The sequence below is a fragment of the Oncorhynchus mykiss genome, chromosome 28 (genome assembly GCF_057628025.1).
Source record: "Oncorhynchus mykiss isolate SJ-2025 chromosome 28, ASM5762802v1, whole genome shotgun sequence".
Taxonomy (NCBI): Eukaryota; Metazoa; Chordata; class Actinopteri; order Salmoniformes; family Salmonidae; genus Oncorhynchus; species Oncorhynchus mykiss.
In genome coordinates, this window is record NC_143049.1 from 20593997 (window position 1) to 20611963 (window position 17967).

Below are 17967 nucleotides of genomic sequence, written 5' to 3' on the forward strand. Positions count from 1 at the left end.
ACAAATCACATACAGTTGTATTCGGACGTTTACATACACTTAGGTTGGAGTCATTAAAACTTGTTTTTCAACCACTCCACAAATGTATTGTTAACAAACTATACTATTTTAGCAAGTCAGTTAGGACATATACTTTGTATATACATATACCCCCCCCTCGCAAGGGGCGCCACCTGGCGTCCTACCTGGGCACATACCTGGTTGAACGGGGTGCCGGTGTTAGAAATCAGCGATGAGGCATTGGTCCAGGATGTCCCTAGCAGGGACTCAGCACCTCTCCTCCAGGCCATAACCCTCCCAGTCAACCAGGAGACGCCTCACCATGTACGCTGGTTGTCCATCGATGAGACGGGGGAGAGTGGTGGGCCTGGAAACAGGAGACAGAGGGCTGTGAGCCATAGGTTTGATTTTAAACACATGAAAAGTGGGATGTATACGGAAGGTTACGGGGCAACAGAAGACTAACAGCAGAGGCGCTAATGACTTTGGAGATGGGGAAAGGACCAATTAACCGGGGGGAAAGTTTGCGAGATGATACCGGGGAGCCGGGGTCCGGTGGTGGTCCGCTTGTCATCAACACCTGGAGGTGGTCTTGAAAAGGGCCGACCGGGCTCTCTTCCAGGTATGATGACAGCGGTGAACAAACATCTGGGCCGAAGGTATGCCGACCTCTTTCTCAGGAAAGAGCGGGGGCTGATAGCCCAGGGAACACTCAAAGGGCAAGAGACCCATGGCAAAGCAAGGAAGAGTGTTGCGGTTGTATTCGACACTAGTTGCTGGCTTCAGGTGCTGGGGTTGGCGGAGACCAGGCAGCGAAGAGTCATTTCCAAGTCTTGGTTGGCTCACTCCGACTGTGTGTTGGACTGGGGTGGAGCCCGGAGGATGGGGTTGTTGCCATCAGATGGGTAGAGACCTGTGACAAAGTACAGGGCTATGTGAGACCAGGGATGGTGAGGAACAGGCAGAACTTGAAGGAGACCAGCCAGAGCTTGCCGTGGAGTCTTGTTCTGCGCACAGACCATGCATGCGGCGACAAATGCAGAGACGTCAGGAATAATGGTAGGCCACCAAAAGCATTGTCGCTCAAAGGCCAGGGTCTGACGGGAGCCCAGGTGGCAGGCAAGCCTGGAGGAGTGGGCCCCCTTCAGGACCGAGGAGCGGACCGCATCAGGAAGAAACATCCAGTTATCTGGGCCACCCTCAAGGTTCGGCTGGGAACACTGTGCCTCACAAACCAGCTTCCCTATCCCCCAGCTGAGTGCCGTCACCGGGCATGAGGTGGAAAGGATGTTCTCGGGATCCTGTGTTGTAGCCATGGGGCTATAGCAGTGTGACAGTGCATACTGCTTGACATTCTTGGATCCTGGTTGGTATGAGAGGGAGAAGTTGAACCGGGTAAAAAGCAGGCCCATCTAGCTTGCCTAGAATTGAGACGCTTGCGGAGATATTCCAGGTTCATGTGGTTGGTACCACACAATGAACGGATGTTCCGTCCCCTCTAGCCAGTGCCGCCACTCCTCCAACGCCATCTTCACCGCGAGATGCTCACGATTCCCCAGATCCTAGTTCCTCTCCGTGGCGTTGAGGCGATGGGAGAAGAAGGTGCAGGGAAGTAACTTGAGGTCAAAGGCAGAACGCTGGGACAGGACAGCCCCCACTCTGGCATCCAAAGCATCGGTCTCCGCCATGAACTGGCGGGACGGGTCAGGATGAACCAGGATGGGAGCTGTGGTGAAACGTTGTTTGAGTTCCCGGAATGCCCGGTCAGCAGCAGGCGACCACGTGAACGGAACCTTGGGAGAGGTGAGTGCAGACAGGGGCGAAGCCATGGTGCTGTAACTCTGGATAATGCGGCGATAAAAGTAGCCAAATCCCAGGAAACGTTGCAGCTGCACCCTGGACATAGGCTGAGGCCATTCCAACACCGATCTCACCTTCCCGGGATCCATCTGCACACTCCCTGCAGCGATGATGTAACCCAGGAAGTGGATGGTGAAGCGATGGAATTCACACTTCTCCGCTTTCACAAAAATCTGCATCTCCAAGAGGTGTTAGAGAACCTGTCGGACGTGGAGCATGTCTTCTTGGGCGGAGCGGGTGAATACAAGGATTTTGTCGAGGTAGACGAAGACGAACCAGTTCAACATGTCACAGAGAACATCATTGACCAGAGCCTGGAACACAGCAGGGGTTTTGGCAAGGCCAAATGGCATGACCAGATACTCATAGTGACCGCTGGCTGTGTTGAAGGCAGTCTTCCACTTGTCCCCTTCCCGTATCCGCACCAGGTGGTAGGTATTCCGTAGGGCCAGCATGGAGAACATGGTGTCCCCCTGAAGCGGTGCGAAGGCCGAGGAGATGAGTGGTAATGGGTAGCGGTTCTTCACCGTGATGACATTGAGACTCCGGTAGTCGATACATGGGTGCAGGTTTTTGCCCTTCTCCACAAAGAAGAACCCTGCGCTGGCGGAGGAGGCAGAAGGACGGATGAACCCTGCAGCTAGGAAGTCCTCAATGTTGGTCTCCATTGCCTAGATCTACGGATCCGACAGAGTACAGTCGTCCCCGGGGCAGAGTGTCTGGGAGAAAGTCAATCCTGCAGTCACAGGGTCGGTGTGGCTGAAGCGAAGTGGCCCAGGTCTTACTAAACACCTCCCGAAGGTCCTGGTACTCCGCAGGAATGGCGGAGAGGTCCGGGGTACCTTCCGAGCCCCCAGGAAGACGTCCCGGGGCAGGCTGCACTGACTTCAGGCACTGAGTGTGGCGGAACAGGCTCCAACCCATGATGGCACCAGCAGACCAATCAATAAGCGGATTGTGTCGCTGCAGTCAAGAGAATCCCAATACCACAGGAACCTGAGGAAACCTCTAGGCTACGTGGGACGCTACTGTCCCACCTGACCAACACTGGTGAAATGGCGGGGGCGCCAAATTCAAATTAAATGACTATAAATATTCAACTTTATGAAATCAAACATGCAATACAACCAAATTAAAGCTACACTTGTTGTTAATCCAGCCAACGTGTCAGATTTCAAAAAGGCTTTACGACGAAAGCAAACCATGCTATTTTCTGGAGGACAGCACCCCATCAAACAAACACAGACAATCATATTTCATCCCGCCAGGCGTGACACGAAACTCAGAAATAAAGATAGAATTAATGCCTTACCTTTGACGAGCTTCTTCTGTTGGCACTCCAATATGTCCAATAAACATCACAAATGGTCCTTTTGTTCGATTAATTCCATCATTATATATCCAAAATATCCATTTATTTGGCGCGTTTGATCCAGAAAAACACAGGTTCCAAATTGTTTAACATGACTACAAAATATCTCATAAATTACCTGTAATCTTTGTCCAAACATTTCAAACAACTTTCCTAATGCAACTTTAGATATTTTTTAACATAAATAATCAATCAAATTTAATACGGGATAAACAGTGTTCAATACCGGAGGAAAACAGGTCACGCACCTCTATCAAACAATACACTTCCCTCGAGCCTTGTTCTGAAGAGGGCTACTTCTTCATTTATCAAAGGAAAAACATCAACCAATTTCTAAGACTGTTGACATCCAGTGGAAGCGATAGGAACTGCAAGCAACTGCCTTAGAAATCTAGAATCCCAATGAAAAGTGAGTGAACTCAAAAATGTTTTTCCTGGATGGTTTGTCCTCAAGGTTTCCCCTGCCAAATAAGTTATGTCATACTCACAGACATCATTCAAACAGTTTTGAAAACTTCAGAGTGTTTTCTATCCAAATCTACTAATAATATTCATATCCTAGCTTCTGGGCCTGAGTATCAGGCAGTTTACTTTGAGCATGTTTTTCATCTGGACATGAAAAAATACTGCCCCCTATCCCAAAGAAGTTAATGAGCAGGAATTGGATTGTCTCGCTGTGGTTCCCTGACACCCATAGGTTGATGGGGTGGCATTATGGGTGACCTGGCCTATAGAGCGCCTGTCCAGCGCTCTAACATCCATGGGAATGGAGAGGGGCTGAGTGGGGATGCCTAGCTCGGACGACATGATAGTGTCCATTAAGCTCTCATTAGCCCCAAAGTCGATGAGTACCCGAAAAGATTTCAACTGGTTTCCCCACAGCAAAATGGCATGAAAAGGGATGCGAGTAAGGGGAGAGGAAAAGTGATCCTTATGACCCACCAGAGTGCACGCTCCTACCGGTGGCCCTGGTCTTTTAGTGGACAGGTGGTGACAAAATGGCCAGTAGTTCCGCAATACAGGCAACTCTTAGTGTGAATCATGTATAGTTGTTCGGCTGGAGACAGCCTAGCGCTGCCTAGTTGCATTGGCTTGGGAAGAGGTTAATCGGCAGCCTTCGGAGACTCGGGGGAACTCGGGGGAACTCGGGTAGCCTCGGGTTCTCTCGGCAACTGAGCTGTCGGGGACTTCCGGGATGCCTCAGAGGCGAGGTGGAATCCTTGGGTGAGCGAAATCAAATCTCCTCTCCTTCCTTCATTCCCGTAGTCGCCCATGGATGCGAATGGTGGTTCCCCGGCCGCAAGCTCGTCCTTTACTTCCTCCGATACTCTGTGCAGGAACATGTCGAACAGTGCTTCCAGGTTCCTAGGCACTCTCAGCTGCCAACGTGCGGAAATCCACCACATAGTCTGTCACACTGCGGGAGTCTTGTCGAAGCTGGAGTAATTTCCGGGCAGCCTCTCTCCCGGACAATGGAGTATCAAACTTTCTTTACCTCCACCACAAACTCCTCCAGACTGAAGCATATGCCGACTGCTGTTCCCATACTGCCCTGCCGTAGCCCAGGCGAGAGCCCTCCAGGACATCAGCGTGATGAGGTATGCCTATCTTAGAGCAGTCCGGGGGAAGGAGGAGGGCTGCAACTCGATAATGAGGGAAAACTGTGCGAGAAACGCCCGACAGGTGTCCGACTCACCATCAAAGTGTTCCGTGGGAGGTAAACAGGGTTCCTGGGAAACTGGGGTGGCTGATGTGGCGACGCTGCTAACAGCCGGGTTACTGAGGGGCTGGGAGGTTACCGTCATAGTAGGCTTCCTAACAGGCAACCCACAATGTGTTCAACGTTCGGTCATGGCGTTCGGCCAAGGCCTGGAACCATTCCATAAGACCATGAAGCATGAGTTGGCATGGCGGAGCTGGTCTACTGGGTCAGTCATGGCCAGTTCGTATCACGTTTTAGGGAATACCCAGATGCAGACAGTGTCGAAGTAACAAAAGTTTATTACTAGAACAGGGTCAGGCAAAACAACTGGTCAAGGGCAGGCAGAGGTCAGCAATCCAGGACAGTGTGACAAGGTACAGGGTCAAGGCAGGCAAAATGATCCAAACCAGGAAAACTACAACACAGGAATTATAGAAAGACAGGAGCAAGGGAAAAAACGCTGGTAGGCTTGACGGACAAAGCGAACTGGCAACAGACAAACAGAAAACACAGGTATAAATACACTGGGGATAATAGGGTAGGTGGGCGACACCTGGAGGGGGGTGGAGACAAGCACAAAGACAGGTGAAACAGATCAGGGTGTGACAGTACACGGGGGCGCCGCCTGGCGTCCTACCTGGGCGCATACCTGATTGACCGGACTGTTATAGTTATATTTCTATTTATGCCCTGTTTATCAAGTGTTGGAAAAAAAAAAAAAAAAACAACTGCCTGGCTTTCTTGATGCCTATAGTATCCTCTGATATGCAATCTGGTTCTGCTTCAGGTTTTTCACTGCAACATTAAAGGTCCTCAATGATGTCACCACTGGCCTTGATTCTAAGCAATGTTGTGTTGCTATTTTTATTGGCTTGGACAAAGATTTTGATACGGTAAACCATTCCATTCTTGTGGGCCGGCTAAGGGGTATAGGTGTCTCGGATAGGTCTTTGGCCTGGTTTGCTAACTATCTTTGAGAGAGATAGAGACCATCTCTCTCAAAGAGTGCAGTGTATAAAGTCAGAACATCTGCTGTCACAGACATTGCCCAAGGGAGTACCCCAAGGCTCAATCCTAACAAATGTTTGAATTTTTCTTCAACTTTGACATTAGAGTATTTTGTGTAGATCGTTGACAAAAAATGACATACAGTGTATAGTGCATTCAGATAGTATTCATAGCCCTTGACTTTTTCACTTTTTTTTTTACGTTACAGCCATATTTCAAAATTGATTAAATTGTTTTTCCCCCCTCATTAATCTACACACAATACCCCATAAAAAACTTTACTTCGCTCCATTCACCTTTCCTTCGATCATGACTTGTCTCCCAGTCCCTGCCGCTGAAAAACATACCCACAGCATGATGCTGCCACCACCAAGCTTCACCGTAGGGATGGTGCCATTTTTCCTCCATGCGTGACGCTTGGCATTCAGGCCAAAGAGTTCAATCTTGGTTTCATCAGACCAGAGAATATTGTTTATCATGGTCTGAAAGTCTTTAGGTGCCTTTTGGCAAACTCTAAACGGGCTGTCGTGTCTTTTACTGAGGAGTGGCTTCCGTCTGGCCACTCAACCATAAAGGCCTGATTGGTGGAGTGCTGCAGAGATGGTTGTCTTTCTGGAAGGTTCTCCCATCTCCACAGAGGAACGCACAGTGACCATCGGATTATTGGTCACCTCCCTGACGAAGGCCCTTCTCCCCAGATTGCCCAGTTTGGCCAGACGGCCAGCTCTAGGGAAGAGTCTTGGTGGTTCCAATCTTCTTCCATTTAACTATTATGGAGGCCACTGTGTTCTTGGGGACCTTCAATGCTGCAGACATTTTTTGGTACCCTTCCCCAGATCTGTGCCTCGACACAATCCTGTCTCGGAGCTAAATGGACTATTCCTTCGACCTCATGTCTTGGTTTATGCTCAGACATGCACTGTCAAATGTGGGACCTTATATAAACAGGTGTGTGCCTTTCCAAATCATGTCAAATCAATTGAATTGACGACAGGTGTACTCCAATCAAGTCATAGAAAAATCTCACTGATGATCAATAGAAACAGGATGCACCTGAGCTCAATTTCAAATCTCAAAGGGTCTGAATAGTATGTAAATAAGTTATTTCTGTTTTAAAATATATATATAAATTTGCAAAAATGTCTAAAAACCCGTTTTCGCTTTGTAATTGTGGGGTATTGTGTGTAGATTGATGAGAAAAATAATAATTGTATCAATTTTAGAATATGGCTGTTAATTAAGTAACAAAATGTGGAAAAAGTCGAGGGGTCTGAATACTTTCGAATATACTATATATAGTCTTCACCGCACTGGCTTGAGTATCCATTAAAGTTAAGACGTCCTTTCACTTTCACTCTGATCTCACGCTGCATCAAACATCACCCTCACTCATTTCACCCACCCAATGAGTCACTCACTCCTTCAACATTCAGCGTCTTTTCTCAGTACAATCTCACATCCAATGTTAATTTCTTGAGCGTGTCTTGGTTTAAATGTGGTTATAATTGGTTAAATAATGCTAAATTACGGTCGGCCAACAGGCTGTGGGGTGGTTTTAGATGGCTCTGATTGGTGCGCTCATCGTGCCAGACTATTTTACCTAATATCTGCATATGATTTTCATAATTTAAGATATGTGCGCGTAAACTTCAGTGCATTTTAAGATTCGACTATGGAACTATCCGTTACGCGTAAATGTATTGGATTTATATTTTTATTTAACCAACATAAACCCATAATGGCACGAACTGAACGACCAACCCTACATAATTTGAGGTCTTATTTGGTTATAGACATGAATAACGTGGTAACATTGACACTACTACTGCTGCATAGGAAATGTATGTTAGATAAATAAGCCTGTTCAAGTGAAATATTTAAGCGAACATGGACCAAGTACACGACCTGTGATGTGGGTACTTTAGTCTAGATTCAGAATTGGCAAAAAAGAACAGAGAAGCTCTCCATGCGCACCCTTACCTATCCATACACATCCGAGGATATGGCTCAATGCGCAAAACGGACGCAGAAGTTGGAGTATGTATGTCCTTCTCCTTGGGTCCACAATTACAATATTTTTCATCAATAACTGGTGTTCATTTTTCAAGGAGGGTTACAAATGTGTTGAAATTGCGAAATTACTCTTGTTTTATGCTCCAATTAAGAATATTGTCCTTTTTGAAAAACAACTTGCACCATATTGTACGCGCGCGCCTTGGGAACACTTGTTGCCATGATCGGTAAGGCTATTGAGAAGTTAATATCCCGTAAAACACAAGTTACCATATCGAGGGCTTCCCCAGTTCAAAAGACTGGTGCCTTAGCACCATATGCTTAATGGATTCAGCCATGGAGGCTTCAATAAAGGTAAAATGCGGTCTTTTAAAAGTTGGAAAGGGTCTTTTATTTAATTTAGATGGAGTACTTGCGCACAAACCAAAGCGCGCCCGGGCATTGACTCACCCTTTCTTTCAGGAAGCAAAGCGACCATCGTGTAGCGTGTTTCATTACAGCATAAGCTTTTCATCACCCTGCTTTGTCCTGAATGAAAGTAATGCTGTGAATTAAAGAAATGCCAATATTTTCTATCAGCTTGAACATCCAAGAGAAGGGCCCTCGAGCTTGGCAAAAATCAGGCACATCATTCATCATGTCATCCCGCACCTGTGGTCTTGCATTGAAAGTACACAAACCTATTCCTATTAACCTTAATTATTCAAAAACGCCACAATGGTTGAAATAGAGCAGGATGAAGTCTGTTTATTGGTCGTAAATGTTTTTCTGAAGATCTCCCCAACCTCTTTGTTAGTTCGGCGCAGAGTCCGCCTCTTTCTTTCAGACAGAATAGCCCTGGAGTTTTCCATTTTCAATCGTAACATCTGCTTAATCTTACGGATCAAAATATGGAGACAAAACATATGTAATGGAGGATTTGTGAAATCCTTGTAATGAGTTATTAACAGGAGAAAACAATGGGGCAGAATGGAAAGAGCCTTATGGTAACAAGAGTCGCCAAATGAAACGCCTGACAGTTTCCTTGTTGGTAAATGGAACCCGTTTGAACGCCAGGTGATGGTAAGAACATCAATGTCCTTATGAGCCAAGCCAGCTCTAAGTTCTTTTTTCTAATTGGAAAATTAGCAGACATAAATTTAATTGGCTTATCAAGGCCCAGCAAAAGGCCGCAGTAATTGCCTGCAGATAGACGGGGGGACACAACAAGATTGAATGTTTGCTGGCTCGTATTAAGGCTTTCAATCCAAGTGTATCATTGAACATGTTTTATTATAACAAAACGTCATGCTTTACAGTTCCCATATTGTATAGACAATGGTTAATGGAACATTAAAGACGAAAACCATGCCAACAGGTCTTGGAGACATTGTAAGGGCCTCTCTCTTTGCTTGTTTTAAGCAGCTGCTGTCCAGGACCCAGAAGCACAAAAAGAACAAGTTTGTAATACCAGGTGCATCCTAAAGAACCTCGACGGGGATGGATATGTTACAGCCTAGGACATGTGAGTAGCAATAAAGATAGGCCTATCATTTGGATTGTAAGGCGCCTCCACGCCCTGTAAAAGGAGAGGCGCCTGGGCAGTGCGTTCTCTGGCAACATCGCCCTCCCCTCCATGGGTCTCTCTGTACCCGTATCCCCGGGCCAAGTCCTAACACCTGTTGGCTAGCCAAGTGCTAACGTCCATACTAACACAATAATCTATTTTGAATTATCACATATAATTATTGAATAATATGTGCGTATATTTTTCAATAATCATTTTGCCCCATTTGAGCATTTTGGTGCTTGGTGCGAAGGATTTAAAAGGCTACTCGCGAGGGTCACACTGCCCCATGGACAGACTCAACTGGTGTTTGTTCAACCTCGCAGCTGGTACCCCGATGCCACAGTGGAGATACGTTAATGAAATCGCGGGAGTTCGGGGGATTTACAGACTCTGGGCCCATATTCTTATGCGCGATAATCCAAAGTATCAGCAGTTACTTACAGTTTATGAGAATCTTGTTAGGCGTCCTTCCCAGTGTTTACCATACGCTTATCTACGGATTATTATAGTATTAATGGATGACGCATTTAGCCATGTTACTTTCATCTGATTAATAGATATATGACTGAAATATGTTGGATATCATTAAGTAGAACTAGCATACCTTCATGAAATAGCCTAATGTTCTTAGAATTTGGTTTTCCAATACAGTCTAATTATTTGTTATTCTCACTGTTGTCATTATTAGCCTATCACAGCTTTTTGTTGTATATTTCTGCATATCTTTGATCTGTCTTCTACAATTTATGCGCAACAGTTATCCATTCTTTGGCTCTGAGTTGCATGCAAACTGATGCGCATTAGGGGTGCGCTTGTCATGAACAGCCTGGTGCGTCATTTTTTATTTGCAACAACTTTCAAATGGTAACAATAGGCTTGATATGTTAAAACCCACGAACACATTGGGAAAGGTGTCACTGTAATTGACAGTGCACAATGACATAGCACATCCATAAACCTCGTGTTTTTGTTTTTTGCCAAGTTGGCACAGGCCACTTGGGTCTAAATACGACTACCGCGCTAACATACGGCTGTTTTCTATGCCTTGTGACACATTTACTGACTATAAACTTGCCTTGCATGCCAAAGCAGTCAGCAACATGTAGTCAAAGGCTACTCGAATGCCATAGAGCATTGGACGCCATTTCAGTATCACTAACTTGTTATTAGCGTAATTGGAGCTTGGCATGGTTTTCCAATGTTTAGCCGGGTAAGAAAAGGAATAAAACCTGTCAGCCTGTAAATGGTGCTCTTTTAAGCCTTGCCAAGACCAAGCACAACAGTGACAAGATAGAGACCCAAGTGTTTGACTGCTTAAGCCTTTCCCTTCCGTTTGATTGGTATTGCACTAAAGGATGTTTTGAGGGGTTTTGTACTGTGTTTGCGCACAAAAACGCAAAATCTCAATAGCATTAGGTGTGACCAAACAACTATGCTATACTGTTGTTTTGATGTTCTCTGCCACTTCACCAAATTAAATAGAAATGTTGCCCCCGACAAAATAGATGAAGCCCAGCTACTTCCTGGGCCTTTTATTTCGTTTAAGGTTGACTTGCTGACATTTGACGCTCGAATGAATGTAATTAGATGACATGGTCTCTTGTGTCGTGTCTAGGACGCGCATAACTGTGCTGTTAATGTGGCGGTAATACAACAAGAGATGAAATTATAGGTCTACTGAGATTTCCAAAAAAGCAGATCCACGGAAAACTTGTAAAAATATTAACATCCAGTTTCAATTTAGAAAAAAAGCACAATCTCAGTCATCTTTAGCAACAAATTCGAGTACAGTAATAACAATAATAACCATAATAATATTATATAATACGATGTATCGTTATTATTAATAATAATATAGCAAGAAGTAAATAATCGAATTGCAAAGACTAATACAGAAAATGAACCTACCTTTCTTTTACCCCCATCCGAAATGCACGTGTTAACCCGAAATGCTCTTAGCCAGTTGGTTTTATGAATGTGTTTGCAAGTTTGGGCACAGGCATATATCTGGGCTACCACTACATAGATATGGGAGAGCTGACGTAAAAATGGCAAGGGAACAGGTTGAAAGGATGCCGCTACCACGGGAAGAGTTTTCCTTGAAGCACCTGCAGAACATTGAAGCTAACAGTTTTTACTGCAAGCCATCGGGTTTAATGTACATCTGATGTGCATACCTAATGTAGTTTTACATGAAGTGTGTGTTTGTTTAAGCTACAGAGCTAAGATCCATACAGGCCGCAGTTTCATAAAAAGTAGGCCCTGTGAAGGAGTTTTCAGACTCCATCAGATACCCAGTAGAATGAAGATAGTTGCTCATAGAGTATACGCACATGCATGGGTTGAGACCGAGGCCCAGTGTGCATTGCAATTCAACTAATAATGCTCGATATCACTTCAGTTCATTGATTTATGCACGGTTCTGCATGCGTATAACTTTCCTTTTATGGATATGTTATCTTCACAACTTGGATATTCAATGATACTTCTTAAATGTATGTAAGTATATTAGCCTATGAAGAAAAGTGGTATAGACCAGACAACACAAAGTATTCATAATTTAAGAGCATTTATCAGATTGCATATACATATACATTATTTTACAATTCAGTAGGCCTATAAAAATATTTTGGTTTTAGTATATTCATCAATATTCAATTAAAACATATTATCATGGAAACAATTAAATACATGTTGCTATACATGATGATTGCCATGCTGCCTGAATTAAGAATAGAGATCATTGCCATAGAAATATAATATTTACACTTAAATAATCAACGTTACATAAGAATCAACGTTAAGAGAACATTATATATTAACATGGATTTACCATGGGTGTATAACAATAGATACCTTTAGACATAAACATAAAATAATATTTATTGGACTGAGATTAAGGTTAAAGGAGGCTCGTTTTCAATGTTGGACAGGGAGGATTTCATGTGCAGTTTCCGTGGGTCCTCAGGTGTCCAGACTTTAGCGGTTCTGATTATGTTCTGGTCTTTCAGCTCTTTCTCATCTTTCCAGGACAGAGAGTGTCCGGCGAGGGGAGGCAGCCCGTAGTCAGGATCACTTGGAGATGGAGATCCTGAGAAGGGGACAAATGATTAGTAACGGACCAAGTCTTTAACAAATGAGTAACAATACAGTTCAAAGTTAAGTCATTATCATAGGCATTATCTAACCATATGAAATGTAGGCTACTTACTTGTTCCTCTGTGGCAAATTATAACTTTTTTGGATTGAGTCAGTGCGTCACCGTTGGAGTTTCGGATGCGCATATCGGACTGCACGAGCTCAGCGAGGAAGTTGATGTAGCCAATGGCCAGGCGCAGGGTATCGACTTTGGATAGCCTCTTTTCGTACGGTAGAGTGGGGATGTGAGTCCGGAGTCCCTCGAAAGCATCGTTAATTGACTGCATCCTCCGCCGCTCACGGATGTTGGCAGCCTGCCGTAATTGTTGCATCTCCATATCGGATCTCATCCGCCTCCGCCTTTTCAGCATCGGGCTATCTCCTCCCACCTGAGGCGACAGCTCTGAGGTGCTGTCAGTGCATTCATACGAGCAGGTAGACGAGGAGGAAGAGAAGGACAAGTTACTGATGTCACAATAGTCCCCATCGTGCGCTATCCTGCTGTCCTTATAGTAATCTTGGAAATGACTGGTGAGAAAGTTGACATCGTCATCCAGAAACTCGTCGGTGTCCAAGTGGTCCCTGGAGGACTGATCAGTAAAGAAATCATCGTCATCAAAATAAGGGGAGGAGAAGGAGTCCAGTCCAGTAAATGGATCCAAGACAGTGTCCATTTTTAGCTGTTGTTTTCGTGTTGCCCAGTAACAGCCAGTTTGCTCTTTGCGCTGTCTCTGGGTGCTCAAGAGTTAGTTCAGCTGAAGGCTGGCACGCGAGGACTCTTATAACTACATCCATAGTCGTGTGCCATTAACCAAAAAAAGCCAGCCAATCAGCGTTGAGTATACACTACGCTCGGCAGCTGAGGGTGCACCTAGAGATAATAATCTCTTTCCACTCAGCCCCCACCTTCCATTTATGGCGCAGCGTTTACCCCCCTCCTGCCCTACATGGAAAACTGAACATAGGGGAAACAAAGCATTAGAGGACCAATGACCTACTAAGTCTAAAACCTGCAGCCACCCTAACATTGTACCTTTTATTCAATACAGTTATTTTTAAGATGAACTCGCACACTGCTCTTGCACGGATCACCTTTTAATATTGTATTTACTTATTAAAGCTTAATTAACCTGTCGGCCTCATTCTTGGCCTTCATTAGAACTTTTGTGAACATCTGTATTTCAGCAAGAGCAGTGTGCAGGTTTCTCTTTTCTTTGAAGTACTCGCATTATTCCCATTCCTTTATTGAATTTTTGTTTCAATACAACCATTACATTATTTGCTTGCATCATAAGTGTCCACATCTGGTTGCACGTTTCCACAATAATATATTATTATTAGGCTGTTATATTGTAATACACATCAGAGTCCTTTCCGAGGCTCCACGGAGGCCCCACGTCTTAATTCTCGTATTGATCTTTTGTCAATGCAATCTAAATTGGTTTCCTCTTATTCAAAATCTCAATTTCGAGAACAGAAAAACTCTGCATTGAATAGGCTTATCTTGCATCTACTGCACGCTTGCATCCATTGGGACTAACCAATGTGTAAAGTGAACAAAAAATATGTAGTAATTAAAGGATCGGTCATATAACAATGATAACATCTCTGACACCTCATGAAGGCAGTCATCTTAAAGCAGGTACCTGCCCAATTCAATAGCCGACCACTCGTGCCCGCAGCAAGCTGTTAGAGTCCTTTGGTCTGAGCACTTCATTATTGGAGGAGTCCAATTTCTATTAGAACCCATAGAACGCAGAGTAAACATTTGTATGAGAATAATGTCATTGAAATGAGACGTAATTTCAGTGATAGACAGGCGAACATAATGATGTGTTCATCAGTCATAGGTTTTACGACGCTGCTCTGCCTACCCATTGGCTCTGCACAGTGGACACTCGCCTGTTCACTCCGCAACAATCAAAAGAGAATAGAGAGCACTTTACCGACAAAGCAGGGGCGTTTCTTGCCTCTCAATAGCGACATACCCTCTGTCACCGTAAACGAGTAATTTATGACAAGAAGTGCTCTTATCTTTAAAAAATGTGAAAAGGGCACAATGCAAAACAGCCACAAAACATTGAGAGCCCCTTGCAAGTGTGACTACAAAATCTGTAGCTCAAAAATAATATTAGGCTACAGCAAAACAATATATATGGAATTCCTCTTTGATAAACAGAATAGTTGGAAATAGGCCTACTTTTCCGATTGCCAACAGGGATGTTTTATTACGCGTCGTCATATATATGAGACCTTATGAAGTCCTATCATAATGTTACGATGTCTTAAAATATAGGGGAAAGGTTACAGACTGAGAATAGCTGTAGTTATAGTCATCATTGTGAGATTATATTACGATACAAAAATGGGTTATACATGCTTATGATTTGACAAAGAAAGCTTGTATAACTGCATCATACCTGTTGATTTGAATGAAACCTAGTGGGATGAGGGATTATCTGTGGATGATCATCTGTCTCGTGCAGAGTTGAAATGTATCCTATATCGCAGGCAATGCTCAAAATAAGTTATTCATTTAGTTTGATCTCAATCAAAGATAAGGATGCAATTATAGTGCAACACTTATAGTGCAACAGGTAGACTACCTGAAGGCGTAGTGAAATATGGGCGGGGTAGCCTATTAATATCAAAAGCAGCCACAAAATATCAGGCTAGCAAAATGTTCAAACTAAACTTGCATCATTTTAAAATCTCATTGACATTTTTGTTTCAGTTTTCACATTAAAGGTTGAATTCACCTGCCATTATCGAAAAGTAGTCTTTCTGGTCGTCTTGAAACCATGTGTGCTGAAGTTTAAAAAAAAAAAAAAAAAGAACCTTTATTTAACTAGGCAAGTCAGCTAAGAAAAGTGATTTACAATGACGGCCCCTGAACAGTGAGTTAACTGCCTGGTTCAGGGGCAGAACGACAGATTTTTACCTTGTCAGCTCGGGGATTCTATCTTGCAACCACTATTATTATAGTCATAATTGTACCCCAATGACAATTATATAAATTGTCTGATTAGGAAATATCTGACGATTTGTATCATGTGTTGGGCTAATATGTTGGATAGATGTCTGAAGAGGTTACAGGAGACGTAAATGTAAAAAGTGTCCCACTTTTTCTGAATTCACTCCTATAACAGTACTACAAGAAAACACGTAGTATTACAAGAACCAGAGCCTTGCATAACATAGGGGAACAAAAATGGTTGCTAAATATATTTTCAAACACCAATACATAGTATCTACATGTACATCCCAATTTGGCACAGTGCATTATTTATTATTTTATAACCTTAACATCAAAACAGAAAAAACGATGTCAATGATCTTACCATATGCGTCAGGGGATGAGCTTCCTGTTTGAAGCTTGCTCTGCCCCCCTCTATGATGTCACACCAATATGATTTTGATCATGTAGTTTCTCTGCAAGGACTAATTAACAGTAGGTTTGATTTTCTCTTGTCAGACCAAGATATAAATGCCTCGGGATTAAGCTTTCCTAGTTTATATGATGTCCCATTATCCTTCTTCACCCTAGTTTAGATTTTTAAGGGAGGTTTATTTGTGTTCCAAAATTATTTTTTTGATGTTTGCCTTTTTAATTGAGCTATTGTTCGTTTTTCTAGACTGCAGAATTGTGTAAAATAAGGATAAAGCTAGAAGTTAAGACAATATTGCTCAGTTACATTGGCTTATATCAATTAACATTTCATATAGTCGTATTCAAAACGAGTTATGAATGTGCGTAAAAATGTGCCCAACATTCTATGAATGCGATACCAAATAGTCCATACTATTTTAAGAAAACTCGACTTAAATCCTTCAGGTGTTCAGCACCATAATAAAAGTTATTAAGCCTAAGTGGTTCCATGAACATAAATAAATTCACCAGTAAAGAGACCGACACACTGACGACAGCAAGTATGTTTTTTTTATGGGGAAACTGGTGTCAGAGTAAAGGTAATGTGCCCTCACAGTGCGCGTCAGAGGGCGTTTACGCCGGTACCTGAAATGGTGACTGGTCGGAGTCTACGAAACTCCCATTCACTCCCATTCAGATTAAGATGGAGGGGGTCACTTTGTTAATCGAAGGAGAAAACAAGTCTTAAACTGTAGGCTCGCCGCAAGCTACAACATGAGGCATTGGAGGCACAGGCCGTGGGAATAACGCCACTTGCGCGGTGAGCCAGTCAATGCAACACGTCCCATAATAATGAGTGCTGATGCTGCTTTGCACCTTGCATGTGCATTTTGGTTTTCTTATAATAGGCCTACGTTTATGTTAGAAGAGCTAATACAACCTAATATAATATATTTCCACCTATCCTAGAACCTTTAAAGATATTTTGGAATTGGAAAGAATGCAATGAATCTGATAATAAACACATTTTCTTGATTCATACTGGCTTAAATGATACGTTCATGTTTACATGCAATAGATCCACAGGTCTGCATGATGGTTTATTGCACCAGTCTGGTGCCTGAGTGCTGACTGGTCGTTTATTTACAAATTGCTCGCAGACAGGACCGTGACTGTCAACGTCACACGATCAATTCACCAGTGTGACATACAGTATCTCAGTGCCAGCGGACGCTGCAAAGCGAGCGCCGGCATGGGAACAGCAACACTTGGGTTGCTTCAACAGACGGTATAATGGTGAACATTATAAATTAGGTGTATTACGAAGGTCATGGTGTATTACAATTCATGGTGACGGAGGGCCAGTGATGCATGATTCCAGGACTCAATAGCCTACGCCTATAGTTTAATTGTAGATTTTTCAAAGTAGCTTTACGCTCACTAAATCAAGTGATAAATTAACATATAGCCTACTTGGTGTCTGCTGTGCTCAAAACACATGGATATGGAAAATCTCTTTGTTAGAAAGTGAAAAGCCCAGTGCAAAAGGTGGCGGTAATCATCACAGAAATCCATCTTGTGTGTCCAAAATATTAGAGAGATGCAAGACAAAAATGCAAACTAAATGGTTTAAACAGATACAAAACGATTAAATAAATATTACACCTGGCTATGCAAGTTTACACGTGCTTTGGAGCGCACATGTAAACATAGTATCAAGTGGCAAGGTATTTTTGGGGTTAAGAAAATGTGCTATAAACATTTATGCCGAATATGAACGTTCTCAGGTGAACACTAGCCTATGGCCCTAATCATTCATAATAGCACCTGTAACTAATACATGTATAGGTAGTGCAATTTACCATAACGCGTCCACACAGAACGAATGATGACAGAAATCAAAATATTAAGACTCACAGGTTACCCAATGTAACCAGCATATCCTGTGGTGATGG

The 17967-nt window shown here is 43.4% G+C and overlaps 1 protein-coding gene and 1 long non-coding RNA gene across 2 annotated transcripts in view; both read right to left on the minus strand.

Annotated features, from left to right (window-relative positions):
* LOC118944854 (uncharacterized) overlaps nucleotides 1-11483 on the minus strand; it is a 32562-nt gene extending 21079 nt beyond the window's left edge. Inside the window, exons 1-2 of the long non-coding RNA XR_005040232.2 lie at nucleotides 11413-11483; nucleotides 198-367 (exon numbers count right to left, since the gene is read on the minus strand). This is a non-coding gene — a long non-coding RNA (uncharacterized LOC118944854). The remainder of the gene's footprint in view (nucleotides 1-197; nucleotides 368-11412) is intronic.
* Nucleotides 11484-12371: 888 nt separating this feature from the next.
* Nucleotides 12372-13597, minus strand: LOC110508281 (pancreas transcription factor 1 subunit alpha-like). The gene is made up of 2 exons (XM_021588704.3): nucleotides 12716-13597; nucleotides 12372-12595 (listed from the first exon to the last, which is right to left on the minus strand). Exons 1-2 carry the CDS (start codon nucleotides 13314-13316, stop codon nucleotides 12387-12389), a joined length of 810 nt encoding a protein of 269 aa, XP_021444379.3. The 5' UTR covers nucleotides 13317-13597; the 3' UTR covers nucleotides 12372-12386.
* Nucleotides 13598-17967: the final 4370 nt, after the last annotated feature.